Genomic DNA, 12,743 nt, shown 5'->3' on the forward strand with positions numbered 1-12,743 from the left:
AGATTTGAAAGTATCCTGTCCCCTGATTGGTCCTCTGGTCAGGTGACAGCCAGACTTACTGAACTTGTTAACCCTTTTCAGTCAAAAGAGATATAAAGTACTTCTGTTCTATTAACTCCTACTATCTATTTATGACAGAGTTCCTTTGGTGCCTCAAGTGGAGAGCATCAGATGATGAAGACAATGTAAATGAGTTTGTCTCTAGCCCGATGACACTTTGCCTGATTCAAGAGCAGCAGCAACTGTCACACTGCAGCTATAGCAAACTGTGTGTGTGTAGATAGTCTCCAATGTACTTGAGAAAGCCCTGACAATCCTCTCCATTTGTTCTGTGTTTAGTCCTCTGTCTTCCTCTTCCAGCCTTAAGTACTGTCGTAGCCTGTCCTCTTCCAGACAAGAAATATCAGAGGAAATAGCTTCACAACCTTTTTGTGATACCCAATCATTCACAGAGAATAAACACAATTACTTCTAGTACCTGCTGAACGAGTAAATTGGAAATTGAGATTGACACTCAAACCTGGGTTTTGCACATGGCAGTGCAGAGCAGTACCATCAAACCATAACCATTATGTATTAGAACTAGAATAGAAATTAAGCTTGAACAGGTAATTTAAATTGTGAACATCCTACCTGTGTTGTAGATACAATGTGCAAATATCCCCTTTTGATTTTAGTTCTAACAGTCTTTGTTCTTTGTTTCTATGCAGATCCAACACATTCTTATCTGTACTCTAGCCCTCCAATCCCCTCCCTATATACTAGTGGTGAGTTTGTTTTAAATAAAATAGGGAAAAGGTTGTCTCTGAAAAAAAGAGGAAAACCTTAAAAAGACCAAGTTGCAAAATTCTTCAGAATCTTTTGTATAATTAATTTTCATAAAAACAAAATAAATAAGCAATTTTTGTTCCATAAGCTCACATTTTAATTTGCTCTAAAATTTCCCTTATTCTTTTATAACATTCAGCCTTCACTGGTTTAATCTTTATCATGGTCTTTCTTTCTGCTCCTAAACCTCTTGACAATAACCCTTACTTTTCTCTTCTTTGTCTGAATGGTAATCACTCAGCCTCCTACTTTCACCAGCATTTTTTCACATCCCTCCTTGTTACTATTCCCAACAGAGCTTACTGGAGGCGAAGGGCTTACTTCTTGGTTTGCCACTTGGTGTAGCACTAGTATGTTAAATTTTAGTAGTTGGGTTATAGATTTTTTTTTTCTTCACCTGTAGAACTTAGAAGTTTTATATTCAGAACATCTTTCAATAGAGTCAATTTTATATGTAAATTTTAAAAATATTCCCAAGTTGCTCTCTTCCTAGCAGCAATCCAGAGTACTGGGGTATATTATATTGATTTTACATAGCTTTAACTCTTCCACAATTCCATGTCACATTGGAAAGATGGACAAAATGAGGATTGTTTGGATTTTGCTAAACATTGTGGGTTAGCTTTTAGTTTTGCAAAAAAATGGATGTTATATCCAGCTTCTCTTTATCTAGCCCCCTAAAACTCTCATCCCAGAAATTTATCTTTTTGGCATTTGCCTATTCGTGGAAACATTTTGTAGGAATCAAATGATTTCTTAACTATACCCATTAAGCTCAGACTGTGTTCTTTGGTCTAATTCTAAGCACTTTTTGCATTAGGATATCATATTTTCCTAACAAAGTTGCCTCCTATGCAGATGGCCTTGTTATTGGACACTTTTATCACGACACACACACTTATCACAACAAAACTATTTTGCTAAAACTCTTATGAGGATTTGTTATCTTTAGGTCCAGAAATCTCATTGGGTTCCAATTTCTCCTACCTCCACCCAGTAAATTATGTTGATACACCTCTACCCATTGCTAAATGTGGCTACTTTTTCATTCTAATCTCACTGTTTCACTCTAATTTAAAAGTTGCTGTTCTAAAGAGGCAGTATAAATCAACTAAGAGGAGACATAATAATGTTTAATTAACTAGTTTTTGTTTGTATACAACTTTTGAACATCTTCAGCATTATATAAATGCTAGTGATTATTATTTACAGTTGATGGAGATCCACACTTCATTATATCAGTGCCACAAAAAGAAGATGCCATTTGTTTCAATATCAATGAAGAGACGGGTGCAGTGTTAAATTTAATAAATGACCCAGTTACAGGTGAGTTTTTCATTCTTTAAATACAAAAAATCAGGATATCTACTTCATTTAGAGGGCTCTTCACCTTACTTTTAGAGGGCCCTTCTCTTCCTTGACACAATGTGAGCTTGTAACTTGCAGTGACATTAATGGGAGTTGAGTTACACAGCTACAGCGAGGGAATACTCCTTCACTTAGTGTAAAAGGTAAAGTGCACTGTACCGTTAGTGTGAATATATTTTCACTTTTAGTAGGAAAAGGAACTTTTGGCCATCCCTTCAGAGGAATTGTACAGGTATAATATGGCCCAGTGAATGGAAATAGTGTGAATTCCAAATAAGTCATGTTTGTTATAACTTGCCTGGAATAGGCTTAAAATGAGTGATAGAGAATAATGGCTCAGACTTTTCCTTCTCAACACTGAAGCGCCAACCAATACAAGTAGAATCTTATTCCATATGGCCTGGTGGACGGCCGCTTATTCTCAGTAAATTCCCATTCAACAGAGGACTCCAGGCCAGATTCTCCATTGCATTATAGCTCTTACATGCTGCTCTGGACCACAATAAAAAAGATCACAATTCTGATGTGATTCTGAACTGATTTATTTTCTCAGATTTAGTTTTTCCATGTCATTCCTTGACATATGCTGACCAGAATCTCTCTTTTTTTAATTTTAGGCATCAGAGTCAATGGGCAGCTTATTGGAGATAAGAGAGTGAGCAGTGATGCAAAGATCCAAAACACATATTTTGGAAAGCTTGGGATTGAAAATAAGAAGCTGGAATTAAAACTAGAAGTAACTCCTGAGAAAATAACCCTTCAGAAGGGCAGAAAGAAGACAGTTTTCACCTGGCTTGATACAGTCACCCTGCAACAAGAAGGGTATCACAAATACCAGAATCATTCAAGAATTTTCAAATTTGTGAAAAAGCTATTGTTCGCTAAAGAATAAACTGAGTGAAATTTTTCATCTGAAACTTTTTTGGTGGAAATCCAGATTCAACAACAGCACAGGTTTTGTGAAAGCCACTTTTGCTGAATTGTTTCAGCCAACATTTTTTTTTTAAAATTCAGGGGGAAAAAATGAAAAACTTCATTTTGACATTTTTCAAAATGAAATGTTTCAAATTTTCAGTTCTAAACAACTTTTTGTTTCACAATTTCTTTTAATTTTATTAAAAAATCAATCACAAACATTTTAAAATGGTCAAAATCAAAATGTTTCATTTAGAAAATGTCAAAATGAAACATTTCATTTGACTAGAAATAATTTTTTTTTTACTTTTTGATTTGCCAAAAATTTTGAAAAATTTCGCTTTCAGACCAATCCAAAACTTGTATTTTATTTTATTTTATTTTTTGGAATCATCAAAGAACCGAAAAACCTGTTATTTGCACAGCTCTACTAAAATTGAGGATAGATTTTATGAACATGCAAAGGATAAGCTGAAAACTCTAATACTGGTTCAAATCCTGCTAGATTCTGCTCTCAGCTTCATTGTGTAAATCCAGAATAACTATCATTAAATTTCTCTAGATTTACAGTAATAAATGAGAGCAGAATTTTCCCCTTACGTAAAATAGGATTTAGCTTTGTACCCAGTATTACAGTGACTAACTATCTTCAAGAGATAAATAACAAGGTGTGGCCTATTCTATATATAAATTGTCAGAGTTTTAAGTTTCTCAAAAATTTTGCTCAAAGACAAAACAGATATATTGTAGGAAACACATTTTCAGAAATGGAAATCATGCCATTTATACGTAGAGGAATCAATGTCTCTTCTGTTGTGTGTGTGTGTGTATATGTGTATATAAAAATAAAACTAGTTAGGGCCTGATTCTCCACCTGCTTTCTCAGTGTGGAGTTATTTATACCAGGCACCAGATCAGAATGACAGTTATTTTATATCCAGTTTGTACTGATATAAATGACTATCCAAGATACAAAATAGTTGAGGATCAGCTACTGTTTGTTTTTAAATTAGCTTCAGTATTCACAGCCCTACTTCTTCAAATTTTCACTAGATACGTTGAGTAAAATTCTTGTCTCAGAACAAAGGGAAGATCAACTTCAGTGTTCTGCTCTCCTCAGATGCACAGCTAGAACCTGTTAGAACTGTGCAGTAGAGAGAGCATGATAGCAAAAACAGAATCTGTCTTGTGGATTTAATATTTTTATTGTGGTAATGCCCTAATAACTTATTCAGGATTGGAGCTTTATTTTTACTAGCATTGACGGAGAAGGTGGGTGAGGTAATATCTTTTATTGGACCAACTTCTGTTGGTGAGAGAGAGACACTTTCGATCCACACTGTGAGAGCTTGTCTTTCTCACCAACAGAAGTTGATTCAATAAAAGATATTACCTGAGTCACCTTGTCTCTCTGATATCCTGGGACCGACATGACTACAGCTACACTGCATATAACATTGATGGCACAGTCTGTAGAGTTTACTGTCTCAGCTCAGACAGTTAAAGGAGAGGGAGTAGTGAGACACAGCATTCAAGAAAAATAGTGATGAAAGGCAGACATTTTATTAATAAACAAATACATAGGCATATTATATCCAATTGTGTCTCAGCCTATCCATTATTAGGTGGCCAGTTCTAGCAGGTGTTTCAATAGAAGTGATTTGCAAAGAGATTTGAAAGTGAGGGATTAGCACTCAGTCTCAAGACTGCGCGCGCGCGCGCACACACACACACACACACACACACACACACACACACACTCTCTCTCTCTCTCTCTCTCTCTCTCTACATGCTGAAATCTTTTCTTGTTTGCCAGACAGTTTTCCTTTCTCAAGTCCTTCATCATCTCTAGTAATTCTCTTGTTATTCACAATAATGACATCAAGAAACAACATTTCTTAATTATGGTTTCTTTTTTCCCCAGTCTAACTGTGATAATCAACAGGAAAAAAAATCTAGTGCTTTCAATGGGAGATGGCGCATCATTTGTTATTGTTTTGCACCAAGTGTGGAAGAAGCATCCTCTACATCAGGACTTCCTAGGATTGTATACGCTGGATAGTCACAAGCTGTCTGAACGTACCCATGGCTTATTAGGTATGAATTCACATAAGGCCTTGTGGGGTCAGACTCTTCAAAACTTCAACAACTATTTTTCTTATTTCTTTTCCCAGTGTTTAAGCTGACCCACTTGCCCTCACTAGTCTCGCTGATCCACCTTAAGGTCTGCCTAATACCCATCTACAGAGTTGTTTTCTTTATTGCACAAACTCTCTCAAACTCTTCTTGTTTCAGTTTGATCATCATTTTACACCTATGTATAGGCACTATTAAAATACCCATTACTCACTGTACAGCCAAAATCTGCCAACTTATTGTGCATGCATCCAAACTAGGAAAAATGGTATATTTTTACCTTGGAAATATCTTGACCTGCTAACACATGTTAAACTCAGAGACTGCCTTGTCTTCACCTGGGCTTTGTCTCCAGTTAGCTAACATGGTAAGAACACACCGTTTTTTTTCCCCCCATAGTGAAGACAAGGCCCTGATTTGATATTCAACAGTCATTCTGGGAATAAGGTAAGTGAGAGGCACACATCATCAATTTGGACAATTCAGTGTACCTTTTCTAAACATATGCACATCATGCATCATTTGAAAGCTTATTATGGCTACTTTAAGATGAGGTATGATGTGGAACTGTCATGTGGTGCCAATACCATAGAAACAGGAATTAAAAGTGATACCATCAACATGTTAAAATGACAACTTTGAAATACACCTCTACCCCAATATAATGTGACCCAATATAACATGGGTTCACAAATAGCACGGTAACCCTGGGGCTCTGGCAGTCAGAGCCTGGGGCTCTTTAAATCACCACTGGAGCCTGGCCGCCACTACCCCGGGCTGTGGCAGTGGGGCTTGGCTGGTGATTTAAAGGGCTGTGAGGAGCCCGGGCCCTTTAAATCGCCAGCCGAGCCGCGCTGCTGCAGCTCCAGGGTAATGACAGCAGGGCTCGAAGCTCTGGCCGCCGTGGGGATCCCCGGGCCCTTTAAATCACCGTCGGAGCCCTGCCGCCGCTACCCTTAGGCTTCAGCAGCAGGGCTCGGGTGGCGATTTAAAGGGCCCGGGGCTCCCCGTGGCCAGAGTCCCGGGCTCTTTAAATCACTGCTGAAGCCCTGCTGCCGCTATCCCGATATAATGGGATTTCACCTATAACACGGTAGGGATTTTTGGCTTCCGAGGACCACGTTATATCGGGGTAGAAGTGTGTTTGCATTTGTTTTTGTTACTTAATTACTCTGTTAGCTTAATGTATTATTTCAAAACAAAATTGGATTCCTTTGGGACCTCAAAACATCATAACAATGTAAAGAGTAAAAAATATTTAATAATAAATATGTACAGGTATAAGTGAATTGTAATATCACTGGTGACATTTCTAGTCATCATCATTACCTCCTGTGCAGCTGAAGCCTGGCATGCGCTACAAGGCTGAAGTGCTGAACCCTGAGCCCTGGTGCCTCCCACAGGGCTGACACCCCAAAACCTGAGCCCTGGCGCTTCCCATGAGTTTGAAAATGTTTACCAGAGTTCTACTCCGGTGGGCTCCAAATGAATTTAGGCCTTGGCATAGAACAGTGGTAGACTTGCCTTGTCCATGTTGTGCATGGAATGAAATTGCAGAACCATAGTGGTTTTACTAATCTTGCCTGTAACTTGCTAGTGGCATATCTTGCAGTTTCTATATCTGAGGGAAGTAGGGCTTTATATCTTTGTAGCAGGTTGGAAAAGAGAAGAGCCTTCTTGTTGTACATGTCATTGTCTGTCTCTTTAATGAGCTGATAAAATGCAGCCTGATAAAGTGACTGAACTGTTGCAGTATAACTAGCTGGTTTTACTTTAAGATTTGTTTTACTCAAGCAGGAAGAAAGAAAGATTAGAGTGGTAAACTGTATCCTTAGCAATCAAGTCTTCCATACCTGTTCTGTGCAACATGTGATCAGCTTCTCTTTGAAGTTCTGCTTTCCTTAGTTTGGTTGCTCTTTCACATTTCTATTTTATAAAGTTTCTTTTCTTTCTTGTGTGTTTTTGTCTCAAGCAAACTATGCAACAAACCCAGTCCTGGAGGATGAGCTTTCTCGGGTGGCTATAGAAATACGTGACTAAGATGCTCTCTGATCAGATTCAGAGTCTCATTTAGTAACAGCCAATACAGTTCATCTCTCCTGGCTTCTGATGCCAGCATCCCAGAATTCTGTTCAGCACTGGTGGCTTTTGACAGTTTTGCATTTTTTTGATTTTCTTGACAAATAACGCATTTTTCAAAGTTTGTGAAGAACTTTTTTTCTTTGATGTAAGCTTTAAGGTCCTTTTGTCCTCAATGTCTTCATATACTGTAACTTCCCCATAGAGATAAAATTCCCAAAGCAGCATTGTTAGCATTATTACCGCTAATACCCACCATTCTTCATTTTGTATGAGTATAGAGACATGCTAAATTAGATCTATTAGATCTATATGTTAGTATCAAAATTGCCATTTTTGTTTATTGAGCACTTTGATTAAGTCCAGTACGAAGCTGTGTATTGTCATCTCCAACACTAATACTAACCTTAGCATAAGTGTCACTGAATTAAAAAACTGAACTAAAAAGCTACAAAGACAAAAGCTTTATATTAGGAATTCATGTACAGTTATATCTACCCACTCTGCAGCACAAACTGTGGTATGCAATCTATTGATACTAGAAAACAACCTTCAGAGTGAGGCTGATCTGTTCAGCAAATTTCAATTGAAAATATAGAAAACTATTATAATCACTTGTGAGATACTTTGACAATTAATAATATGTGATATGAAAACATTTCATATTAGTATATTGCAAAATGCTGATATCTGCCATTTTTGCCACATGCTAAACAGCTTAAAAATATTTGCCCATGCAAAACCATTTAAATATCTTGAAATACATTGTTGTGTGGTAATTTTGACCAATAAATATCACAATAAGGTGTTGAAATTAACGTAGACAGTAAAAACTGTAGTAGTAGTCATGTTGCAGTGTTTTTGGAACTGTGAAAAAAATGACAAAAAATTCTCATTTTGGACACCATTGTTTACCTCACTTACAGGCTTATGGCACCACTTTACAGCTCCACATTGTAGTTCATCGAACATAAATAAAATAAGCTTTCAAATGGTATATAATGTGGGTGTGTGTAGGCTGGGTACATTAAACTCCAAAAATATGTCTCTTTTTGGAGAATTGCTGCATACTTAAAGGCACAGCACCACTGAAACATATTTTCTGCCAGTGTAATACCTTTACTGGGATGCATTATCCGTTGGAAGTACTACTGTGTGTTCAAGGATTATGTAAACTCCTGCCAATTTTCCCTTGCAGGTTTAGGTTGAGGGTAACAAGCTTGTATTCCTAACAGGTCAGTGAGTTTGCTGATGGTGGAAGGATACTGAATTGTTACAGATGTACTCTCACCATTTTTTAGCACTTGTATTTGGAATCTGAAAAAAAAGTCATCAATGGTGACGTAAATTACATGTTGGTAAGCCAGTGTGTTAGGTGGTGTAATTTACGGGCCAATAGGGCCCTATAGCAAGAAAATGCTAACAGTAAGAGGTCAGATAAGGTAGGGCAGCGTTTTTCAAAGTTCGGGTCGTGACCCAGTACTGGGTCGTGGGACATCAGGCACTTGGTCGCTCTGGTCAGCCCCGCCGACCGGTACATTAAAAGTCCCATCAGCAGTGCTGCCCAGCTAAGGCAGGCTGGTGCCTACCTGTTCTAACACCGCGTTGCGCCTCGGAAGTGGCCAGCAACAGGTTCCTCAGTACTGCCCCCACCCTGAGTACCGGCTTCATGCTCCCATTGGCCGGGAACTGGGGAGAGGGGAGAAGCGGTGCCTGCTGCTGAGAGTCGTGCAAAACCGCTTGCGCGCCTCTGCCTAGAAGCTGGACCTGGTGCTGGCTGCTTCCGGGGCACAGCATAGTCTGCAGTGCCAGGACAGGCCAGAAGCCTGCCTCTGCACCTCCGCTGCGCTGCTGACCGGGAGCTGCTGGAGGTAAGTCCACACCACAACCCCACACCCCAATCCCCTGTCCCAGCCCTGAGCCCCATGGGTCATGGGCATCAACAATTTTCTTCAACTGGGTCCCCAGAAAAACAGTTTGAAAACCATTGAGGTAGAGCATTATTCGCTGTTCTTGCTACCATCCCGTTGGTATTTTAAGTTACAGCATCCTACAGGCACACTGACATAGCCTGGTTTATATCAGCTCATTGGCATGAATCTCATAGTATCATTTATATCACCCTTGAGTTTGGCCTTGTATTTTATTACATAAACTACAATTATTTCTGTGTGTTATCTAACATTTGTGAAAACACTCCAGTTATTCTGCACCAGCCATATAACAGTTTTTACACAAACAATGCAACACAATGCAGAAGCAGCGGCAGAAAATTCTGCCAGAAGCGTGCACATGCAATTCAAATTCAGAAATTCTACCAAACAGTTTTGAGCTCAATCATTTTCAAGGTTACAATGACTGCTTTTCCAATACATGTATTTATTGTCGAATAAAAGCAGTAGATGCTTGGATGGGACGCCCAACCAATGCAACTGAACAGACATGACAGAAAACAAGGTGACCATGAAGAATTTATGAAGGGAGATTAAAAGAGAGAAATTTTACCGTGTATGCTTGAGTTAGGACACAATTTATGGAGAAATGGGGCAGAAATAAAATCCCTAATCTAAGCAGCCCTAAACTAATTTAGATGAATCAAATAATTTAAAGATAATTATTGGCAGCTCAGTTTTCAATTGTGAGGATCTACAGCTGTTCAAACAAAATGGTCTTGTACATGAAACATCTTTTTGAAGTTTTGATTTGCATAAACAAATCACTCTGCATTTTTGCATAAACAAAACAGCACTCTATACAACTCCATCCATTTTTTCATCGTACTCATCAGATTTCATGAAGTTGTATGCCCAGATTGGCTTCCTTTAACACAAGTCACAGAAAATTTAGACACGGCTAGAAGATACTGTAGAAGAGTAAAGGATTATTACTTATTATTAAATAGATATTATACAAAATACAAAACAGATAATATTGAAATTGGCCTGAAAGTTAGTTAGTATTTGCTTATGCAAAATCAGTGTTTCCACAAATTGTGTGGATGCATATTTGACATTCTGCTGAAATTTTGGCCCTGTATACCAAGATCCTTAGGAGAGCCTGAAAAATCAATGTAGGAGCATAAATGACTTTTTTTAATGCACATCACAGGCATGAAATGTTAACAGGTGATATTGGTTCTCATTTTTAGGGCAATTTTTTCACCACATTGATTTTAATATACTTGAAATCCATCCTGGGTCTGATCCCAAGAAACCAGATGCTACAATCGTGATCAAAAACAATAAACTGACAGTAACTAGGTAAATAATAATAAAGTCCTTTGAAAATATTACCTTATCTGCTTGTAGCTTGTGCATTGATAGTTACATAGTTATATGTTTTCTATTTCAGGGGCTGGCAGAAAGATTACAGAAAAGATCCCAAGCATGGCATTGATATCCCTTGCTGGTTTGTTCATAACAATGGAGCAGGGCTGATTGATGGAGTTCACACAGACTATATTGTTTCCAAAATATTTGGCACAACTGTAAATTAATCCTCAGATGTGTGTTTAGAGACCATTTTTCTGAATGAGTTATGCTTTCTAATAATCAGCTATTAAATTATAGTTAAGCTTACCTATCTATCCTGATTGCATTGAGCTGAGAGGGACCTTGAAAGGCCATTGAGTCCAGTCCCCTGCCTTCACTAGCAGGACCAAGTACTGTCCTTCACAGATTTTTGCCCCAGATCCCTAAATGGCCCCCTTAAGGACTGAACTTACAACCCTAGGTTTAGCAGGCTAATGCGCAAACTACTGAGCTATCCCTCCCCCAGAATTGGTGTGTTAGTTGGCAATACTGTCATGTAACCAATTCTAGTGAATCAGGCTAGTTTGTATGTGATTAGTTCTTAAATGAAAAGTAGCTGTTGTGTTTGCCTAAACAGGCATCACGCAATCAATATCTACAAAATCATTCTATTTCATCACATAAACCAAATATAGATTTTTTTTGTATTACATTCATTTACAAGCTTTATAATTCCTCTCTGTAAATGGAGGAAAAACATTTAATTCAAGTACTTGAGTCTCAGAATAAATAAAAGCTTCAAAACTTGCTGTCTTATTCAGTCATTCCAATTGCCATCCAACAAGGCATAGATTCCAGAATGTCAGATAAATGTTGTAATGAATTATCTGCAGCATAACAGAGCATCTGACACTTCTGATCAGATAGATCAGATCTTATTTTCAAGAGAATTCATAAATCCATAACTTTGTAGAACTATTTGTGTACTTGATTGTATTGTGCGGTGTGCTGGTGTACCACCACGTTCCTGGAAGGATCAGCAGCAAGGATCGGCAGCAAGAGTTCAACGTGGGACCTCTGGATTTTAAAGCATGAATCACTATTACCTGAACTGAAAAATTCAGTTCCGATAACTAGTCTGTATCAGGCTCATCAACCTTTGAATGGGACCCAGCCACCACTAGAGTGGGGAAAAAATAGGCCTACATTTTAATTCACAGCAAAATGCAACAATAAAGTAGTTTTGTCATGTGCTGTAAATATTTGGCACATTCTGTTAAAATGAACACTTCCCAAAAGAGTAGGAGTAGGAAGATGAACCCCAGAGCATGAGAATCCATAAGAAATATCTATCCTGTTTTCATGCTAATTTTAGTAATGAAAAATGGGAGGTTCAGAAATAAAGAAGATACATGCTACTACACTGGGCACATAGTCTTTATATTTGCCAATTTTTTGGCTTTGATAAATAAGGTTACAACAGTATATGTAGAGTTCTAGGTATTTCTGATAGCAAAATAAGGAATATTGCAAATGATAAGAAAACCTTGTTTTAATTACCCACCAGTAATATAAAGTTGGCAACACTATAAGGAAGCAGAGTCACCAAAAAAATTAAATTTTGTCCACAACATATCTTTGAGTCTTAAAAAAATTAACAAAAAATTAAATTTAATCAAACTATGCAGTTTTGTCAATGCTGAATCATTTTGTGGAGAAGTGTCTGTTTTGCTAGTGGTTCTGTCAAGAAGGTTTTTGAGGTCCCAGCCTCTCCAGTCATGTCTGACCAGAGAGGGAGAGAGAAAAATAAAAAAGCTGAACTTTTTGACACAGCTGTTTTGACACAATTCTATTTTGCAAGAACATTCAAAAGATTTTGCTTTTGTTCCACTGTGGAATGAAAACAAATTGAGAGAGCTCAAAAATTGTCACAAAACAGAATTGTCATTGTTCGCCAGACATCTCTAGTTCTATATGCTTAGACGCAACAGCATTGTTATAAGGGTCCTATGGCAGTTCATCACACTTTTCTGTTTCTCAACTCAGTATTTTATTTTTAATTTTGCAGTTCATCCTCTTTTTGATGCATGTGTAGATGCCATTAAGGTTAATAGAAAATTAAGTGCATGGGTCAGAGGAAAAGTAGACGCTCTTTGTGTATACAAT

At 37.9% G+C, this 12,743-nt stretch overlaps 1 protein-coding gene across 1 annotated transcript in view; it reads left to right on the forward strand.

Moving 5' to 3' along the window:
- The window catches only part of LOC116839685 (inter-alpha-trypsin inhibitor heavy chain H3-like), a 41,380-nt gene extending 29,128 nt beyond the window's left edge, over positions 1-12,252 (forward strand). Inside the window, exons 17-22 of the mRNA XM_032805802.2 lie at positions 711-767; positions 2,041-2,154; positions 2,814-3,018; positions 5,036-5,208; positions 10,475-10,586; positions 10,678-12,252. Of these exons, the coding sequence (XP_032661693.1) occupies positions 711-767; positions 2,041-2,154; positions 2,814-3,018; positions 5,036-5,208; positions 10,475-10,586; positions 10,678-10,822 (806 nt within the window). The 3' untranslated portion in view covers positions 10,823-12,252. The remainder of the gene's footprint in view (positions 1-710; positions 768-2,040; positions 2,155-2,813; positions 3,019-5,035; positions 5,209-10,474; positions 10,587-10,677) is intronic.
- The last annotated feature ends 491 nt before the right edge of the window (positions 12,253-12,743 follow it).

This window comes from Chelonoidis abingdonii, chromosome 16, assembly GCF_003597395.2.
Source record: "Chelonoidis abingdonii isolate Lonesome George chromosome 16, CheloAbing_2.0, whole genome shotgun sequence".
Classification (NCBI taxonomy): Eukaryota; Metazoa; Chordata; order Testudines; family Testudinidae; genus Chelonoidis; species Chelonoidis abingdonii.